At 42.1% G+C, this 22543-nt stretch overlaps 1 protein-coding gene across 4 annotated transcripts in view; it reads left to right on the top strand.

Annotated features, from left to right (window-relative positions):
- Positions 1 to 22543, top strand: part of APP (amyloid beta precursor protein) — a 484182-nt gene that overhangs the window by 125226 nt on the left and 336413 nt on the right. For all 4 annotated transcript variants that reach the window (XM_086934030.1, XM_086934028.1, XM_086934029.1 and 1 more), the window contains exon 2: positions 10957 to 11124. In XM_086934030.1, coding sequence (XP_086790156.1) covers positions 10957 to 11124 — 168 coding nt within the window. The remainder of the gene's footprint in view (positions 1 to 10956; positions 11125 to 22543) is intronic.

A 22543-nucleotide genomic window follows, 5' to 3' on the forward strand; every position in this document is an offset into this window, starting at 1 on the left:
CGAGGGGAGGCTTCCCGGGCACAACGGAGCCCTGTCCCGGAGCTTTGGCAGTGTGGCAGGCCGGGGGACCGGGCCCAGGGCCGTGGCACCCGACCCGGGGCCCGTCCGGGCCCCTTGACCCAGCCGGGGCTCCCAGGCCCGGAGGCGCAGGGGAAGCCTCCCCGGGCCCTCCGGACCCCGTCCCGGGCACCCTGCCACGCAGCAGGACCAAGGACAGCGACCCGGGATGGGGAGGCCGCCCTCCCCGGGCCCTCAGGGGCCCCCGGCCAGAGCTGCTGAACTCAGCCGAGCGAGGGGAGGCTTCCCGGGCACGACGGAACCCCGTCCTGGTCCTTTGGCTGTGCGGCAGGCCGGTGGACCGGGCCCAGGGCCGTGGCACCCGACCCGGGGCCCGCCCGGGCCCCTGGACCCAGCCTGGGCTCCCAAGCCCGGCGGCGCAGGGAAAGCCTCTCTGGGCCCTCCGGAGCCCGTCCCGGGCACCCTGCCACGCAGCAGGACCAAGGACAGCGCCCGGGATGGGGAGGCCGCCCTCCCCTGGACCTCAGGCCTCGGGCCTTCCAGGTAAGCCCGGCAATCTGGTCGCCCCGTTGGAAAGCATTGCGCGCTACTATTGCAAACACATTATCTACCGGACTTGCTCTAGATGGCGCTCCAACATAAGGAATGAACCAACACCTTCCCTACTGGAATCGTGACGAGCTAAAGTCGTCAGCAGCACCGAAGGGGTTAACCTAGAATTGGCTTTGCCAATGGTTGTTGGTGTAGGTGCTTTCTACATGGCAGCGACTAGAACGAGAAGCCAGTTTTCATGATTAAAGCAAATGATCTGAATCTAGGCTTTTCATTTTATCTACTTGTGCCTCAAATTGCAATACGGCGCTGTCAAGTATTGACCCATATGCGGACTCCTGTTTTCCCCCACATCCTCCGCATAGTATCCTAGTACCTAGCTCATCCACCCTTAAGCCTCACATTGGTAAAGGCACGTTCACACCAGTATTCCCTGTATTTGTACAACTTTGGGAGCTCTGCTGAGTCTGGAGTTTTCGTACTTTATAGATTTATTGATTTGCGTTTATTTAATATTTTTTTATTTAGGGTTTTTTGTTTGCAGATTAGGCTTGATGCTAAATCTGCTCTATTTGAAATGCTTAAATGAAAATTTCAAAATAACCTAAAGGTAGTTTTGCGACTTTATTTGCCCTATCCCCACTAGATAGTGGGATGTTGGGAGAATGAGACCGAGGGTTGAGGGACTGTCCATGTCTCTCTTTCTCTCTCTCTCTCTTTCTCTTTCTCTTTCTCTTTCTCTTTCTCTCTTTCTTTCTCTTTCTCTCTTTCTCTCTTTCTCTTTCTCTTTCTCTTTCTTTCTCTCTTTCTCTTTCTCTTTCTCTTTCTCTCTTTCTCTTTCTCTTTCTCTCTTTCTCTTTCTTTCTTTCTCACTCTTTCTTTCTCACTCTTTCTTTCTCACTCTCACTCTTTCTCTCACTCAGCGCTCCCACACACATCGAATAATGGGCCGAACTTACTATATTCCATTGTAGCTGGAAACGCTTTGTCTGTCCAGCAATGCAGAAAGGCTGGGGGCAAAGGGGAAATAATGTGTAATGAACAATGTGATCGTGTAGATGACGTAAGATAATTAACACAGTAGCGCCTTCCTTTTTAAAACTGTGTACATCTTTTTCATGGCAAAAAAGGTCTACCATTTGCAAACATAGGCATCTTTAAGTACATGTTAAGACCATATTATGCAATGCAGACTATGGCCAACACAGAGGCAATAAACAAACACAGAGTTGACTCCATGCAGGCCCAGGCAGAAAGGAACACACAAGATTCATACCCACACTGAATTCGTTTGTTTAATCAACACAGGCAAACCCTTGTGAAACACAACATATGACATACCATTTGTCACACAGACCAAGTGCAAAAAATCCCAGAACTGTGCGGAATAGCTGCCTCTGGACTGTCAACAGAGCTACTAGGTCATATTAATAGCATAAATGCTCTGTAATTAAAGCTGATAACAGAAAATTTGTCTGAGCAAACTGGCAAAATTTTCAAAATTTTGGGAGAAATTGCGATCACTGTGATTTAGGTTGGCAAATTCCGGACATTTAAACACGATCATAATAGCTCGTGCAGTTTATATTCCAAATTATTGGAGCATATTTCATTCTCCGTAAAACCAGCATATCAAATTTCAGGATCTTGCCAGTTTCTTCTTGATGACATTTTGCATCTAAAGTTTTTTAAATGTCGGATTAATTATATGAACAGATGAGATAATGGAATGATTTGAAATTAATCAATGTCTGGTTTCTTATTCATGCACGCATACAAATTAAGAGCTGGTAAATCATATTTTACATTTTGCAGTTCATCCATTATGTGAAATGATGCTGCACCTAAACCAGTAGGTGGATTGTTGGATGTGGAAAGTAATCCTGCAAGGTGCATCTTATCTGAGCTCTTAAATGCCCCTTTACTTTAGAGTACTTTCTAAAATACGGTTTCCAATCCTTTAATTCCCAATAAATGTATGCCATTGTTTTCTCTTATGCAGTATTATTGGTGTCCAATTTAAACTGAAGTTTCACATTGAAATTTACAAGAAGTGCTTTTGGTAGATTACATAGTCTTTGATATTGAGGTAAAAATTGTAAATCAATATTGTGTCCATTAAAGTAAGACCAAATGCCTCTACAATAACCTGCATGTCCACTACTTAAAAGGAATTGCGACATAAATTGCAAAATTAGAAAAATGATAACCTACTTTGTTGATAAGGGTTTCTTTCTCTTCTCGTATTTGCCTTATTGTGAAAGTTTCAGATTTCACTATCATTGATGACATTGCAATAAAAAAAAGTCAAATATGGCTATTGGAACAAAATACTCCACTAGTCTTTCTATCACAGCTAAAGATGCAGTTGAAAGATCCGATGAAGTGGTCGACAGGCAGTTTGGCATATTTGTCCTAAAATTCCTAATACCTCGCTCTTCAGTACGACTGGATGTGACTACTTTGTTTACAAATCTTAAAATGAAATAGACCAGTACAGCTAAATTTGTGTGTGGTGAACTGATTTCGAATTATATGAAAAGTTCAGGCTACATATTCCAGTCTGATTGGACATCATTTGAGATGTAATGTTGGCTGTCTCAGACTGTACATCCAGTGTATGATAAAGGGTTCAGTGATTGTCTCACATTTTATCTTTTTGGGCTTGGATCACTGGTATTATTTAACAGGGCAAATGTTTGACTCCAAATATTGTTTGACGCACAATTTGTAGTTAAGTAACTGATGATTCAATGTTCTTTGTTGACATTGGCATCACTGCATCGAGGTTCAGTGATCATGGCTTGGTGTTTGTGAGCGAAAGTATGGTGGACACAAGGTGGCAGTAAGGATATGTCTAGCCTGAAAGCTGCTGTTTCGTACACCCAAGTCTGTGATGCTCAGAGGTATAAGGGCATGATCTGTTGTGATGTCATCGTACAGTGGATTAGAACTTAGCACGACTAAGTTGAAGGCTATTGGGTGGGAGATTGTCTTGTTGCGAGAAGTCCAGGTTTTCGAAGCCATCATAATACACATAGTGTGCATAGAAGAGTAACAGTGTAGAATTTTTGCACTTTTTTCATGGTGGAAATATGACAACACAGGACTAGAAAGAACAATGGCACCAGTGTCCCTTAAGGCAAACAAGAACTTAAAGGGCCTATAGTGCAATCCTTGAGCTTTTGCTGTTAAATGGGGAACTGATGAAAGATGACCACCTGTCTCTAAAGCCAGCATCTTGGTTCTTGACATAAGTGTTATAACCTCCACGACAATAGAGTCATCAATGTGACCCAAAGCAAGTAGCTCATCATAATAAAACGGAAAGATAATGTTGGATCCCCCACCTAGAGGTAAATGTAAGCAGCAGTAGAACATGAAACGTGTGCTGGAAGAACCTTACTGCCAATCTGCTATTCAGTCGCCACAGGCATGGTTACTATGGCAACCATTTTTTTCTCACTTGCTATAAGTGTCAGGCTTGCAAATTAGGTAGCACGGGCTATGAATACCTTACTATGAGGAAGCGGTGTGATTCCGAAATAGTAATAGTATCAACTTTTTCTATTAGGTACTAAGCAGCCACTTTTTTAAAAAAACTTTTATAGTAACTGAATGGCGAACTATGCATGTTGTGATGGCATTCGAAAATTAAATGAAGCATTGGCAATGCCAAATAGTTCTGGTTTATGAATGCCAGTTCATTTTGTTTAATTGATGGGCTTAGGAACTGAATAATTCATCATGCATGCATTCTGTCGCTCCTCTTTGAATTCATGGTTCCATCCATCCACTGACTTATTCTTGCGTTCACCTTTTGACTCAACCGCAGATAGATATTGGTTAATGTTAGATTAATTAAAATCTGTGGAAAAAAGAAAACAAATTCTTTCTGAAACTCCACCCCGTAGCTCTTATTAAGAACACGCCTTCGTGGAAGATTCTTCCTGCATACAACATAATTTCATTTCGACACATCCCTTGAGTTATGTAAGAAAAGAAACCCCAAAGTGCAGTATAATATTGCTATCTCCTCCACCTTCAATTATGTGACCTATATTAAGAGCTAGCTTTAAAATGATTGCAGGCTTTCTGCTCCACTAGGTGAACACACTAAACGGGGAGCTCCAGTCTGCACGTCCATCGGTCTGGAACCGCAAAGAATCCCAAAGTGTAGGGTATTTGTCTTCAGAACTAGTTTCAAAGTTCTTGTAGGCGTTCAGCTCCACTGGGTGGCCATGCTTAACTTGGAGCCTCCAGTCTGCACTGTTCCGGCGAGTAGATCATTGATCATGCCATCCATGACGTTATAATAGAAATTCTTGGCATATATGTATAATGTGCAAGATTTGAAGTACTTGTAGTTTTCCTGCTCCACTTGGTATCCATGCTTAACTGCGAGCCTCCAAACTGAACTTCTAAAGTTCTGGCAAGGATATCATTGGCAATGCTAATATTGGGTTTATTGTGCAAATTCATTGAAGAAGTTACCTGAAGTGTACATTTAAACATGCCTTCGACTTTTCCACTCTACTTGGTGTCCAGACTAAGACTGCTCCTTACCCATTCTGGAGAGAGTCTGGGTATGGTGGGAACCAAAATTGAAGATTTTAATCTGCCCTCTATTTACTTTGATCGGTTCATCACCACCACTTTAATAAATTGTAACACAACCGCAATAGAGTGCAAACGAACTCAAAAACATGGTAGATAAATGATTTTAAAAAAAAGACCCAAGTAAAAAAAAAAACATGCTGCCATCTAAACATGTCGGACATTGCTTGCAGTAACAAAACTAAGCATAGCCGCGGCTGTCCATCTTGGAGGGGTACTGTTAATGATATTTAGTTATTTTAAAGTCTCAGCATGGCTATTGCTGTTTTGCTGTTAGGACCAACAAGTTCACCATCATGGAATGGTGACATAATAATACAAAATGGACAACAGCATTCTATAACTGTCAGCTGGTTGGGAGTAAGTAGCCACATTGGACGCGTGCATTGCAGAAAAAATGAGCAGCAAGCAACCAGTTACCACTGTCTTGAGAACGATAGTGTCCTCCTAAACGTTAAAATAAAAATTGAAGAAGCAAAGAAAACAGAGAACTGTAACAGAAGAAACCCGGCCCTGACTCCAAAACGCACTCATTTAAAGGTGGATATATACATGTGATCAGAAACTGTGGTTATTCATAGGGCAAGAGAGCCAAAGATTGATGTAGACTGAACCATTACCCCATGCAGTACAGTGTCATGAATGGAAGTATGATGTAACACTTGGATAGACCAGTGGCATAACAGAGCAGAATATATGTATTTTTCATGATTTTTATAGGACCTTATAGAGGCAGACAGCTAAAAAGGGAGCCTAGCAATAATGATCACAGTGCAAATAGTTCCCTTCCTGCTCCCAAGGTTTGTTAGAGGTGGTAACCAATGCCAGAATACTTTCCTTCAAAGAATCTGTGACATTTTATTTAATAACATACATATTTGTACGCTTTAATACAGCGATATAACAGTCCACCCTCAAATGGCTATTGACTTTAACATATGCATTTCACAATCAATATGGCAGGCCTACTGCCTTTATAGTTACTTTTCATTTTAACAATCATTTTTATAACCTTTCTTGCTCCTTATCCCCATAACCAACTCAGACCTACTGTATTGAGCTCAATCCTTGCCACATGGCATCCCTCAGGTATACCATTATCAATGTACAACATACAGCTGTGAAAACTATGTAAAATCCCTACAAATAGAGCCTAATTAGGATTACCAAAGTGAAAATATTCTATCTCCATGGATTTGTTTGGGTGGGTAATCTTTGAGACTCCATATATGAAATTACTGTCTACAGACTTTAAGCACAATGTAATGACAACCCACCCTTAAAAGACTATTTCCTTTAACACGTGCTTTTCACAATAAATAAGTCTGGCTTTCTTGCTCTGTTGTAACTTTTCATTATAAACCTTTCACACCCCTTAGGAATCTGACATAACTTTTCTTCTTGAACTGAAAATTCCTCTAACCTTTAGCACTGGCTCAGTGCTAGATGCAGCACACACCTATTAAAATGTCATAAGTTGACAACCATCAGGCATACGTATATAAATTTACAAATATGCACAACCCATCTCATTATGACTTGACCAAAATCATCACAGTGAAATTGTACTCCTAGGGTTTGTCAAAGTGGGTGACCAAGACTCTTGCCGACAATGATAATCTATCTTCGACCTTCAACATCATCTGATAACAGTCCACTGTTAGAAGCCTTTTGGCTTTACCATATCCTTTTCACAATAAATAAGTCCGGCCTTCTGCCTTTGTTAGGACTTTTCATAATAAGCATGTCAGACCCATGGTGCCTGACATATCAACCCTATAGCTGTCATCATTGGCTTGTCACCAGAAGCAACGCAGGTTTACTATACAAACTATACAGAGTGTAAGATTTCCCACCAAACAATCAGCAGGCCTATAGCCGTAAAGTTGCAAATGTATAAAAAAAATACAGTTGGCAAAGGAGAATAACTGTCTCCAAAGAGGGCTTAACATGGATTCTCACAATGCAAAACTTCAATATCCATGGTTTAGCTGAGGGAATAACCAACACCAAAACACTTGTCAGCTAAGGAAATCTGCAAGATTCCATGTAACAAAAACATGTGTAGACTTGAATTCAGAGTAATTACAATCCACCCCTAAAAGCTTCTTGACTTCAACATATGCTTTTCACAGTAAATAAGCTTGGAGTAACCACCTTTCTCATAACTTTTTATAATAAACAATCCGATCTATGGCCTTTATCATTGTCTGGTCACCATAACCAATTTGAGATACTTATAATGAGCATAATCTTTCCTTTAGGCAACCACCCGGTATACAGTTATGAAAGTACACATGTGTTCATGATTACAGTGACAATGCAAAATCTTCTCTCCTAAAAGAGTCTAGCAAGGATTATATTGTATTGCATAATTTATATACCCACTGTTTGTTTGGGTGGATCGTCAAAACCAAACCCTTGTCTACTGCCATAATCTGTGTAATCCATATAACAAAATAACTGCCTATTAACAATCCATCCTTAAAAGCCTATTGTCTTTAACACATGCTTTTCACAAAAAGTAGGTCAACCCTACTGGCGCAGTCATAACGTTTCATAATAAGTTGATCCATCATATGAAAACTGCCTTGACTATTCCTAGTGATCTGATGACGTCTTTACTGTTGAGTTAATACCTTTCCCCGACCCAGGCTTACTCGAGTGTCCATAAACTGCACTACCATCATGCATTCAGTTGTAAATGTGCAATTATCTCCAAAAATACAGCTTGCAAAAAAATGTACAACCCCTCTCAACAGGGCCTGACCAGAATCTTCAAAGTGAAAACCACCCATGATTTCAGATTGGGTGGCCAATGTCAAAACCCTTGCCTACCATGGTCATCTGTGAGATTGCTTGGAAAAACGTACCTATATATAGCCTGTAAGAAGAAAGTGATAACTAACTGTTGAAGGGTTGCTTTCATTAACAAACAAAAGCGTTTCACAATTAATAAGCTGCCTATGTTAAACATTTCCTAATAAAGAGACCAGACCTTAGACATCTGATAGGACGTTTCCCAGTGCACCAATCAGACATGTAGCTTGTCACCATAACCAAATCAGGCCTACAGTTCTGACCATAAGCCTGTCCAAAAAGCATCCATCAGACCTGATCAACCATGAAACTAGAAAGACGTACAAAATAACAGTTGGCAAACCAAAATATTATTTCTCCTAGAAGGACCTAACGTGGATTCTCACTGAGAGAAAATACTATACTGGCGAGCTGTCACACAGGGTATTGTTGCCATAGTAGGAAAAGCTTTTTTTTAGGTTGACCACATTGCGTCTGTGGGAGCACACAAGCTCTGCCCAATCAAAATATTTAATCTTGCTACTTGCATTGTGGCAGAGCCAAAACCCCTCTCCTGGGAGCTCTTTTTAGGTTGCTCACATTATGTCTGATGGCCACTTCACCGTCAAGCGAAACCTAAAAGGAATGGTGGAATAGCTAGTACTAAGATGGTTTCCCTTTAAAATATAATAAAAAGATACTGGGGTGAATGGAAAAAGAGAATAGATGGCATCAGCATTAGGAAGTGGACAGGAATAAGGGAGCAATAATATGTGAAGCTATCCTTGTTTGGGTGGGGAGCGGGGGGGGGTTTCTAGGTTCACCATAGTGCAAATAATATTTATTATATTTAAAATGAAGTACCTTATTTGTAAATCTACATTTTATTAGGCCTATGCAAATTCAAAAACAGTACGCGTACTGTGGTGGGCATAGGTAGACATTTTAAACAAAAATCAAACATTACCTAAGTATAGATACAAATGCATGCAAATAATTGATAATTTGGATATACCACTTTGGATAAAGAAATTTGTTGTTAACTTATGAAAGATGCATAAATGAGAACACCTAAGAAAGTTTAGTGACTCATCCAACAAAGGCACCGCATGTAATGCAGTTTGTGGATTGCTTTCGAAAAGTTACTGCTAGGAATTTTGATCATCTGCTTGTAAGCATGGCATCATAAACTCAAAAAACAGTTTAATGCCACATACCTATTTAAATGTTTATATGGATTGTCAATCATGGGAACTTTTTTTACACACTTCTCAAAAAATCCGTAGTTCAAGAAACCATTTTAAAGTTTAATGTATTTATTTAATCTGGATGATGCCTGAATACGAAATTGCTTAGTGATTGATTTTTCCTTTCTAAATATATTCTCTGAGGTCTGACTCCTACTGGGTCATCAGCATGGTTCCAAACCACACCCCAGTTGTTGTTGCCGTACTACCCTTATTTTCAAGTGTGTATACATTATTTTCACATTAAGACACATACTGTTCTGCACTTCAAGTATTCACTAAAGGTTCTGAGAGTATTTGTTATGGAATCACATGACCTGTTCGTACATGCAGAGACACAGAGCTCCTGGTTATCCTTCCCGTAACCATAATTGGCCCATTGTTTGGCCCCTTAGATTATCTTTCGATGCCTCCTAAATTGATTATGGAAGCGTGATCTTGTATCTTTGCAGCCTGTCCATTGGTAATGAATAGCCTCATGGCACAGATGGTTAGTCTGGAAGATTGCCTTCCTCGTGGTAGTTTTGTGCTGTTGTATGTGTGCTTCACCTGTTATCCTTGTCTTATTCTTAGGGTTCTATTCTTGAGGTTGATTGATTTAGTGTGCCCAAGTAACCTGACTTGCTTTATCTGGCTCACTCCTTAACTTGTGGTGGTCCTCTGTTTGTTCTGGTGCACTGGTTTCTTCTCGTGTGCTAGTGTTCCATGGGTCTCAAGTCATTTGATGTCGGTAATCATGACTGTTTGATTGCTTAAGGTCCTAGTGCTATACATTCTTCTGTCTGCCATTTGTTTTCTTTATCCTTACAACAGTGATTTAGCCCCTGTAATAAGCATTGTGCCTCCTATGTTTTATTGGATGTCGTTGTCCAGTCCTGCTGGGCTATTGATGATGTGTTTATTTAACTGCCCCAGTGGTTTATATTAAGAGTGTTTGCCATTCTCAGTTTGATGTCTTTGTGTAATTGCATCATCATGTATGTGATTTCCATGATCTTGTGAGTTGATGAACACCCTTCTCATTGTGAAATTCTATGATGCACATTTGTATGATCAAATTTTGTTTTAATTACCTTGTTAGAATAGGTTGTTTCCCTGTGAGAGTTGATTATAATGTTATTTCTAGTTTTTTTGTCCATAGATTCTTATCCTTTGCTTAAATGCTTCATCTGAACAGGGTTTTATGTAGTTTTGAAAATTGTGTGTTTAGTTTAATTGCACCCAGCTCAACAGAGTCTGTGGCAGACAGTTGTTTAAATATTCAGATGGGGTTCTGGGTTGGGAGATTACCTGTTGTCTGGTCAGTGAGGCAATACTAAAGAGATGTTTTCCATAACATACTGCATGAGTAGTTCAGAAGGTGGACACTTAACAAAACATTTATTCATTTGAGAATCTTAAACAGTGCAACCTGTCTTCTCTGGTTACTTGTTTAAAGTGTATGTGGGGAATGCCAATTAAAGGGCTAACTTGTTGCATGTTTTTTTAATTTTGGCTATAATAAGGACTAGTAGCTGTTTTGGCTTATAATAAATACATTTTGAATTACAACCTCATTATGGAAGAAAACATATGTTCGTGAAAAATTGTACCACGTTAATACTAACCTTTAATATGGTCATAAGAAAGTCATCTTTCAAGACACATTTCTTCTGTGCCATAAGCTAGTTTGATATCTGAGTGGCAACTAAAGTAACCGCTAACTCCTTATTTTCTCTGATAGGTGCCTACTGATGGAAATGCTGGGTTATTGGCAGAGCCTCAGATTGCGATGTTTTGTGGCAAGCTCAACATGCATATGAATGTTCAGAATGGGAAGTGGGAGCCTGATCTCACTGGGACCAAGAGCTGCATTGGAACGAAGGAAGGCATCCTGCAATACTGCCAAGAAGTAAGTGAACGTTTATCATTGTCCACAGAAATATTGATGACAACAATGTTAAATGGATTGATTCTTGAATGTAGCCCTCGATTGGAATCACCCCATTACTCGAGTCATGCCATGTGATTTGTTTTGATGACACATAGCCCAACCAGGACCTGCCAATTGAAATATCTTTCTTTTTTTTAACAAAAAAGATATTTGCAATATAGAAATAGTAGTGGTTTAATTACATTTTATTGAAGCCTTGAGTACGTCCCCATGTACAACCAGTTGTGATTATGTGTAGTTGTGGAGCACGTACCATGCTGGTCTTCTCTATATCCTCACCCTTGACTTGGTCATAGCTGAGAACTTCCTTCGATTGATCATCATAACTGCAAGGGTATGTAGATCTTTTACATATCCCACTGTTTTGGTTCACTCTCTTTGCACCATGGGCAATTTTGTTTAAACACCTGTTGCTTCACGTTGTCCACGCCAACAAAAATCTACACATTATCGGCTCATGCCATATTTGAGCCTGTTGCTCTATCAAATACAATTTGGGCTGGACTGTTCCTATTGGAGCAGGACCAAGGCTAATTTGCATAGGGCTGGTTCCTGGCTGAGTTGGCATAGTAAACAAAAAAGGATGGACTGGATTGTGACAGAGTAATTACCAGACATTGAGGTTAATTGAAACAATCCAGCATTTCTTTTTGTTATTCTTATTGTATTTAATTCAAGGCCATTCTGTAAGCTGAGTTTGCTCAAAATACATTTTATTCAGTTGTGGCAGTTATGAAAAACTGTACTCTTTAAACTGAAATCACCAATCATCAATCACCAATCAACTTTACGTACAGTACCCAGCAAACAAGCAGGCGACAATAGCTTTCGATGCCCTCCCTGCTTTTCACATGAGAATATTCAATTGGTTCAAATGAATGCAAAGTGCATACAATTTTGACTGTGTGCTCAGAAATAGTTTACAGTGTTACAGATGGTGGTTGCATAGGCAACGATAAACCAGCATTGGCAAAAACAATGTTTTTCAAAGGATACTGGGCTGCTGACCTATTGACTTTGCTATTGCTTTCTTTTCCCAGATGGCCACAGTTCATGCACACACATTATATTCATCTAGGAATACTCTGTAATAAACTTTAACAAAAGCATTCAATGAAAGGTCCTATGCTCGCGTATGTGCACACTTGTGCGATCCTCCTGATGTGGTTAAGCCAATCAAAGAGGGCCACCCTTTGCTGTATTGATAATAAACAGCATGTCATGGATGCACACAGGCTCTCGGGGCGACCTAATTTTTAAATAAAAAGTGTGAGTAGAGCAAATTGAGGGGGGGGAACCGGGGGACCAGGCGAAGGAAAGAGTCCCTTCATACTCTATATAGTGAAGTCCTAATGACTGCATTTGAAAGATAAAACTCAGACTCTAAACACTACTACTCTGAAATGCTGCTTGTGTGGGACATACCAGACTAGTTGGAACACCTATGATTCATGAGCAGGGAACCAATGGAAAATCCATCGGATCATCAGAAAGGAGCAGATGAATAAGCCCATTATAAGACTATATTTTAATCAATAGTCTGTTACTAGCGGACCACTGTGCTGTCTGTTGCTGACATCTAAAAATGGGCCTTATGAATGACTTTACTAGAACACCTGTTTGTCAGGGTTGCTTCCTGTGACAAGCTAGTAGACTGCATCTTTTCTGTTCTTGTCAATTCCAAAGGCAATGCAAGTGATTTTTATTGTCCTCCAGTGGGAAGAAAATCCTTGTGTTTGAAATGATCTGGAAACTGAAATGAAATACTGAAATATTAAACTTGCTGAAATTCAACCTTCGAGAAAACAAAGGGAAGCAGAGTGAAAAGGAGTCGTGATATTCAAATCATACCAGAAGTTGTATTTTTTTTAAAGTGGCAGCACTAGACATTCTACTATAGCCTTAGAGCCCGCTATAGCGGGTTCTACTGGCCATTGGAGGCTTGCTCCAGCGTTAACAAGGGCCTTTAACAAGATAGTGTACCTTTAAAGGCCGGTAGAGCCCGCTATGGAGGGCTCTAAGCAGCGGGTTCTAAGCAGCGGGTTCTAAGGCTATTAGTGCATTCCGCCCCGAGAGGGCAGAATGTCCTAATTTTTAAAACAAAGACCTTGCGGAGCCCGAGGGGATTGAAATCCTTTCGGGCTCTATGAGCCTTTTGTTTACTGCAAAGCTGTGAACAAACATTAGAATGTTGGAGCTCCGTGTTTCTACCGGGCCTTAGAAGCCCGGAGCACTCCATTGTTTTCAGTGGAGCTCCCAACATTCCAGTGTTCTCATAGTAGTGCAGTCACCAAATGCTGGAGCTAAGGTAATTGTGATAGACTGCACTGGTCATTAAACTGTTTGGTGGTTGCCTAGTCTGCTGATATTATTGGTGTTTGTTAAAGGATTTAAGTAATGCCATCACTTCCATACAGACTTGTTGGTCTAGCAAGTCTATTTAGGGTGACACAGTTCTTCTGTTCATTTGTATCAGTACTCACAACTCTTAACATGCAAAGAAACAGCAAGAAACGATACTCAATATGTACAGAAAATGTTTATTATTGGCCATTAGCATGTGAATTCTTATGCCATTCCTTTAAAATTAAGGGTTTAACTGAATGTATGAATAATCACCCCAAAACACTAGTCTGCACCCGCTGTGGTTCCTAAAAGAATAAGTTGATGTTCTACAGTTTTACAGGGATCCCTGGTTTTGACATGCTTCAAAGTTGGTTTGGTATCTTTAGAGTTTGAAACTGATTATGAGAAGTAAACCATGCTTTGAAAACAGACTTGCACTTTTTTGCAGAAATAGCCTAAACTTCGGCATTTACTTAGCAATTTTTCTACTTGTCAGTGGAATAACAGACCAACCCATATATATTTGGCTGCAATCCGTTTGACCCTAGAAGGCAGTATAGACTATTGCATTTTAGTAAACCTTTGTTCATGCGATGACATTTTTCACCAAACCAAGTCTAATAATGGCATACATAGAAGTTAACATGAAATAACGTTTACTTTTCAAGAATAGAATGTTTTTTTTCCAGAGCGCATTTCTCACTGTTTGACAGTGAAAGATGTGATGGAGGTTACACATGAGACCGCTGCAGTCCTAGTTGTGCTTTAAATTTGGAATGATAACAGGGACTAATGAATATTCCATCAGACGTGGTGATACTTTCAGCCAGTGAATACCTACCAACAGAGGATGATCAGAGATCTAGAACCTGAGATGACCATGACTACAAGTGCTACCCTACTACAATTTTGAATGAACATTTGACTTGGCAGGGCATGGCACTGGGAGCTTAATAGACAATAAAACATTGACTATTTCGTAATAAAACCCGGTGTGTTTAATTCTCGAGTCTTCTTTGCGACATGGCTAAGTAACAAGATTTTCAAAATTTGACGCGTCCAACAAGCACTGCGTAGTCTGAGTAGTGACGTTTCCATATCAATTTAACTTTGCAAAATAAAGTTGACTTTGGTCTATCAGTAACTCTAAAATGCAGAGTATGTGGTGTGCATAAACATTTATTTACAATGTGCAGCAATTGAAAACAAGGATACAAACAAATAGTAATTGTCTGTCAGCATGACATTTTAAGCACGGGAAAGATCTGGCATGGACATAATCGCAAAGGGAGAAAATGTAATATTTGCACTATGCCTTCATATTGATAGTAACTACTTAGGTTAGATTGATATTGATACCTGCTAATTGCATTAACATTAACATGCTTCTCCAAAATATTGATACACAGAAAATGTGTTCTATGGTGTTCATGCAGGGCATAAAAACAATGAAAAGTGAGGTCAAAGAAATACTCTTGACTGAGTGTTGCCTAATATGTCTAAATTGCAAGACTCGACTAGGCAGCCTTCATGTGATAACAGAAGAAAGCTAGTTTACTCTTTTTCGACTTCTGGTAATGGAAACCATTTTGAATGAGATACATAATGAAAACTGCCTCAAACAAGAGGTCCAGATTCAAAATAGAAATATGACCAGGTGTACATGGCGCTGTTGGAGCATAGTTCGATACGTACCATAAGAGAAATGTCATGGATGGTAGCTTCCATAGTTGTTATAAGAAAGTCAGTTGCTGGATTTGTCCGTAGATGAAAAGGTCATACACTTTCATTAAAGTATTGTACTGCTCCCGTTCTTCTCAAGGCTATACAGAAGGTCATTGCAAAATATGTTTGAAGCAATCTGAATGTCTTTTTATTTTAAGATCTGCTCTGCACTATCTTCACATGCATCAGAAGGGGGTGTTTTGCCAACCAATCTCAACCGCTATCCAGTAAATAGAGCTGTGAGCACCAGATTGGTAAATTAATTCTTACAGATAGTGAAAAGGAAGCCATACAGACATTCGCAAGGAATAATTTAAATAATGCATAACCACAACAATGGGCTCCAGTCCCACTTTCTCCAAGTATTTACTATGATGCATCAATTCACTATGGAACACCAAGGTATGACCAGCTACGTTTACAAATAATTTTAACACCACTTCAAATGTTGCAATTGAAAGGAGCAAAGGGACCATATTATTTCGTACTTGGGGTTTACCCAATGAATCTCTACAAGTTTATTATCGAAAAAGAAAAACATTACATGTTTCTTATTTATTCTGCTGGTTGGTATTTCTTATGAATTTTCACTTGACTCTCACGTCACACGTGTAGCAGCATAACATAACACAGCTCTAGCCCTATAAATATAAACAGTAGGGTTGCTATCAGGCATTTTGTATTTTGCTTCAGAGACTGCGGCTAGCTAATGACCGTCACACCATTATTGATGGCCTCGATATTTAGCATTTCACAAAACCGTTACAGTTGTGGATACAATCTCTAGAGGAATGTGAATCCATACCTGATATGAAACTAGAAAGCTATTGCTAAAGGATTATAGCTTTCTAGTTTATGAATATGGGTAGCTCGTTTTCTATATAAGTCACGTTGGGTGTCGGAGCAGTAAAAGTGCTACAGTAGGCAATCTGACGTTCGTAGTTTCTGTTATGTTAATTTGATTAGAATTACCCATTAAACATGAGCTTCAAACAGTGAGGTCCTGTTATAAATTAAAGAAAAAAGTAACCTTGTAGGTAAATTGGGGAGAGGATGTGGCTTAACGGCTAGAGCGTTGAGTCTCAAATCTGGGGAACCCGGTTCGAGTCTCTGCAATGACGCTCAACTTTCTGTGATTCTGGGAAATCACTTAATCTCCTCGTGCCTAACAAAAATGAATGTGTCCTTGTGTAAGCAACTGGTGCTCATGTAAAGCGCTCTGATGACTGATGCCTTCGGGTCAAGTTTGCGCTATATAAAACTCAGGAAGTTTTAAAATATATTTATAAATCCCTTCTTTATGTGTATTTTGTGAATGCTGTTCATCAGTGGACATTCGTGTTTTTACTTCCAGAACGAGTTCTGTAACTAACAAAGTAATTCTTTTATTAGGGATATAGAACTACATAATCACTCAACAGCTCTGTCTGCAAAACTTTAGGCTCTGTGAGTAATCCTTTCTCGTATTACACGTTAAATTCGGCCCATGGACAATGAGGACCATGATGGAGCTGAAGGTGTGACATTTCATTCTGTCCTGTTTTTTAAAAGTAAAAGAGGTGTCATGCATGAAAACACTTAAATGAAATGTATGCTGTAGATTCTTGAGATTTCTTGCTCTAATCTTGGAATTCCTAGAAGGGATTATATGAAATTGCTTTGGTGCAAGATTTCCAAGTTACTCCTTTCTCCCTTTGTCAGTTGTGTTTATTCTGAGAATAAAATGCATTGAAATTGCGAGCTTAATGTATAATGATAAAACAAATGTAAGCAGAATATGTAAAGGTTAGTAATCGAAAAACCCTTGTAAATAACATTTCCATTTGTACGATTTTATTTCTCTTGCTCTGTATGTAAATTATCAGCTCTTGCAACCAACAGTCTAAGGCTTTTGGTGTCACCATGAATTAATTTTGCAGTAACAGGCTCGCACTATACTGTAAAGCAGGTGTGATTTTTCTTAAAAAATGAAATTCCATGATTTATTCATCATCCATTTGTGCTGAGGAAAAGAAACCTAGCAGGCCAGGGGTTGCACGTGGCTGCTGGTATGCTTGTGTAAGGCCAGAGCCTGAGACTGATAATGTTCCCGCACCTATATTTTATGGCTCTACAATTATAATTTGGAAGTTAGCAGGCCCTTGGTTGGAAGTTAGCAGGCCCTTGGTTGGAAGTTAGCAGGCCCTTGGTTGGAAGTTAGCATGCCCTTGGTTGGAAGCTGGCATGCCCTTGGTTGGAAGTTAGCATGCCCTTGGTTGGAAGATAGCATGCCCTTGGTTGGAAGATAGCATGCCCTTGGTTGGAAGTTAGCATGCCCTTGGTTGGAAGTTAGCATGGGTGTTGGAAGTTAGCATGCCCTTGGTTGGAAGTTAGCATGCCCTTGGTTGGAAGTTAGCATGCCCTTGATTGGAAGATAGCATGCCCTTGATTGGAAGATAGCATGCCCTTGATTGGAAGATAGCATGCCCTTGGTTGGAAGATAGCATGCCCTTGGTTGGAAGATAGCATGCCCTTGGTTGGAAGTTAGCATGCCCTTATTTTATTTATTTATTTATTTTATAGCATTTATAAGGCGCAACAGCTACCCACAAAGGGTTTCCCGGCGCCAAAAATCCGCAAAAACACAAGGCACAGCTAAAGAGAGAACAGGTCTGGGAGCAAAGACTATTGATCAAACAGCCAGGTTTTCACGCTTTTTCTGAAACTCCTGTAGTTTTCTTCTTTGCGTATCTGAGTAGGCAGTGTGTTCCAAAGGGTTGGTCCCAGAAAAGAAAAAGATCTTCCACCCAATCTGGCCCGTTTGTACCTTGGCACCGCAAACTTCGCAGATGTCGTAGAGCGGAGATTGCGGTTTGGTAGGTAAGGCTTGGCAAGGTCTTGAAGATATTTGGGTGCAGTCCCATCTTTAATTTGGAACAAATAGCTCAGGGCTTTAAAACGGATCCGATTTTCGACCCTAAGCCAGTGTAGATCTCTGAGATGTTGAGTTATTCTGGCATATCTGGGGATTCTACAAAGCAGTCTGGCCGCAGCATTTTGTACCATCTGCAGGCGTCTTATGACTGCTTTGTTTGCACCCAGGTAAAGGATGTTGCCGTAGTCAAGCCGAGATGTCACTAAGGCATTGACTACGGTCTTCTGGGTGATTGATGGTAACATCCAGACGATTTTACGAAGCCATCTGAGAATGGTGAAACAGACACCAGCCACTTTATTAGCTTGCTGAACCATAGATAAGCTGTCATCAATGATGACTCCAAGATTCCTGGCTTGGGTGGCAGGGGTCGGGAGCTTGCCCAGTGAGATCGGCCAATGGGCATCACTCCAGAGATTTTTGCTGTTTCCTAAAAGGAGGATCTCTGTTTTCTCCCCATTTAACTTGAGTTGGTTGGCCGACATCCAACAGAAAATTTCGTGGAGGCCTGTTTTAAGTGCAGACGAATCAGGCGAATCGGATTTAGATAATGAAAATAGAATCTGAGAGTCGTCTGCATAGGTCATCAAAACAAGACCAAAGTTCTCTGCAAGGGTGGCTAATGGGCGAAGGTATAAATTAAATAAAAGGGGACTCAGAATGGATCCCTGTGGTACACCGTGCGGGGAGTAGAAAACATCCGAGCAAGCCTCAGAAGAGGTGATCTGAAAGGTCCGGGAGGATAGATAGGATTTGATCCATTCTAGCGCCTTTCCCTCGACACCACTCTCCCCCAGCCTGCGAAGCAGTCTGGAGTGAGAGATGGTGTCGAAGGCTGCGCTTAGGTCCAATAGGACCAGTGCCACCGTTTGGCCATCATCCCTGAGCTCTTTAATTTTTTCGGTGATTCCGAGCAGGGCAGTCTCAGTGGAGTACCCACTCCTGAATCCGGACTGAGAAGGGTGGAGTAGTTCATTGTTTTCCACATATGTGGAGAGAGCTTCATGAATGTGCTTTTCCAGCATTTTGGAAAAGGCAGGAAGTAACGGAACGGAAGTAAATGCCCTTGGTTGGAAGTTAGCATGGGTGTTGGAAGTTAGCATGCCCTTGGTTGGAAGTTAGCATGCCTTGATTGATTTGTCTGCTCCAGAAATGGATTTAAAATCATCTCGCTTGTAAAAAACATTTTCTCTGAGCATTTCTTAGATAAGCTAAACTTGAAGATGATAAATATACTTTTTTAAAGGGCAGGGCGATGCAGTTGGAAAAGGGCACAGGGATTTGGTAGCTCAGAAGAAAGACACATTTTTCGTTTCATTTTTCAAAAAGATTAAATCCATGTTTGGTGGGAGATTGAAACAAAAGCAACCTTTTCAGAGTACTATCATTTGGATGATCAGGTGACCCTCCAACTAAACAGTAAGATGTACCTCGGCTTCCTTATTCCATTTTATATTATTTCAATAACATCTTGGCATAATTGGGGTGACAATGGGCGTGTTTTAATACCTCCCAAATTTATTTTAGGAGACTCTACATCACATCCCATAAGATTAATGGTCTTGGATTGTAACTCACCGCGCTTTGCGGGTCCTTCGCCCTGTCTCGAGGCGGCCATCTTTGGTGAGTGGGATTCAGTGTGATTGAAGTCCTTTGTCTGTCTCGCTCGCTGAGTACTTAGGCAGCCATGCTGACGCGCAGCGGTCACGCGCAGCGGGGACGCCGTAATGACGCCGGAGTTACGCCAGAGTTCAGCCCGTCTGTGCCCGGACGGGCCTAGGGCCTGTCATTATGCCCATTTCCTCGGCGCCACCTACCAACAGGTACCGATATGGGAGGGAGGCTCTTATTTCCTATCGCCCGTCCCACCCTACCATATGCAGTTTTGCACAGGAGGTAACTACTCCATTTCTACCGTGCAGAGCCTGCATTACCGGTCATAATTCTGTTGCTGTGAAGTCTGCTCTTTCCATGGCGCTACTGAATTGCCGGTCACTGCCGAGTCACGCCACTGAGATTAACTCGCTCATTTTGGACCACGAGCTTGATGTGTTGTTCCTCACTGAGACCTGGCTCTCCCCCAGCTCGGGCCCTGACATGGTCAGAGCACTCCCTCCAGGTTATCTCATATCCCACCTTGACAGACCTGTGGGGAGGGGAGGAGGAGTTGCTATCCTTTTTAGAGACACGCTTGCTTGTAAGGTTCAGAACGGAGGGGTGGCTGATTGTGAGAGTTGTCAGTTCACCCTCCGTCTGTCATCTACTGTGTCTCTGAAGGGCCTGCTGATCTATCGCCCTCCTGGCTCTTTGGGAAATTTCCCCAATTCTCTCCTAGAAACGACCACACTTCTTGCTTCCTCAACTACCAACTTTGTTGCTCTGGGGGATTTTAATATCCATCTGGATGACCCCTCTAACGCCCCGGGAGTAGATCTGTTGGATGATCTCAAAGCATTTGGGATCACTCTGGCCAACCCGGGGGCGACCCATGAGAAGGGCCATCTGTTGGACCCCATATTCTCTAACCTGGACCACTTTAATCCATCTCCGGCGCTGCCCCTGCCCTGGACAGACCATTTTTTGGTGTCCGCAGTGTGGCAATTTGATAATCTAGCTGCAATGGTTCCAAGGGTTCACACTTTGGAAAGAGCTTGGTCGAGGCTCCCGGTTGACACCTGGGCGGCACATTTGGAGGCAACGCGGCCCCCTCTTGGTTCCAACCCGTTAGTCGCGGAAGCGAATCTACACACCTGGCTAACGGAGTCGTTAGACTTCCTCCTACCCAAAAGGAAACAACTTATGAAGGGGAAGAGAGTGGGCTCGGCGCCCTGGTACACGTCCGAATTGAGAACCTTAAGGAAGGGATGCAAGAGGCTAGAGCGGTCCTGGAGGAAAGACTGGAGTGAAACGAAGCGGAAGGAATATCGGGAGGCTCTGAGTACTTACAAATCCGCCATTCGGGAGGCAAAATCTGGATTCTTTGAAGAGAGAATAGGCTCTGTGGCCAACTCTTCTAAAGAGTCATTCAGGGTTATTAAGGAGCTACTGAACATCCCCGAACCTCAGATCATCCACGAGGACCCACGCAAAAAATGCACAGAACTGGCTTCCTTTTTTAAAACAAAAATTGACAACATACTGGCTTCCCTTCCCCGGCAAGGTGAGGTATCTTCCTCGGGTGACAACCCCAGCTCTCAGTTGGAGATGCGATCAGTGGAGCTGGCCTCCTTTGGTACTGTCACTACGGAGGAAGTTCTCTCGATTTTGAGGACCATGAAGAGTGGCTCCCCGAAAGACCCGGCACCGATTAAATACCTAAAACAGGTGGCCTCTACCATCGGCGGCCCAGTGACGGACCTTATAAACCTGTCCCTCACTCAAGGGGTAGTACCCCCCAGTTGGAAAGGGGCGGTCGTGAAGGCTCTTTTAAAGAAGCCTAACCTGGACCCCGCCGACCTCGCCAACTTTAGGCCTATCTCCCTGTTGCCGGGCCTCAGTAAGGTCGCTGAGAAGTTGGTGAACAGCCGCTTGTCGGACTTCTTGGAGGCCAACTCCCTCTTAGGTGATTTCCAAACGGGTTTTCGTCCCGGTCAGGGGACCGACACCGCCCTGCTGGCCGTTGTGGAGAACGCTAGGAGCATTTTGGATTCGGGGGGATCAGTGGCAGTGATCCTCCTGGACCTCAGTGCTGCTTTCGACACCGTGGACCATCTGGTGCTTCTCCAACGGCTGGCTGGTGTGGGGATCACCGGTTCGGCCCTCAAGTGGTTTGCTTCCTTCTTGGAAGGCCGTACATTTGATGTGTGGGAAGGCCATGAAAAATCATCTTCAATCCCTCTCCAGTGTGGTGTGCCACAGGGCTCTTCATTGAGCCCTACTTTATTTAACGTCTATATGGCCCCCCTGGAGAGTGTGGTACTGCCGCTGGGTATTAAAACATCAGTTATGCTGATGATACTCAGCTGGTGGTAGGCCTCTCCCAGTCGGCTCACCATCCTGACCAGCTGCACTCGTGTTTGGAGAAGATCTACACGTGGATGTGCAGCTCAGCATTAAAGCTTAACGGCTCCAAGACGGAGCTGATGCTGCTGGGAAGTTCTTCTCCATCTTTGTCCCCCAGCAGCTGGCCCGACTGCCTTGGAGCTGTACCCACCCCCAAGCAGGAGATTAAGAGCCTCGGGGTCTGGCTTGAGCAGGACCTGTCGTTTAAAACCCATGCCAAAAAGACTGCTGGCGTTTGCTTTGGCCTGCTCCGCTCGGCTCGGAAGATCCTACCGCTGCTCCCAGCGGTCACTAGGAGACTTCTCATCCAGGGGCTCATCATCTCGCGGCTGGATTTCAGCAACGCGTTGTTCCTGGGTGCTCCAGAATCTACCATGAACAAACTGCAGC

The sequence above is a fragment of the Lissotriton vulgaris genome, chromosome 8 (assembly GCF_964263255.1).
Source record: "Lissotriton vulgaris chromosome 8, aLisVul1.2, whole genome shotgun sequence".
Classification (NCBI taxonomy): Eukaryota; Metazoa; Chordata; class Amphibia; order Caudata; family Salamandridae; genus Lissotriton; species Lissotriton vulgaris.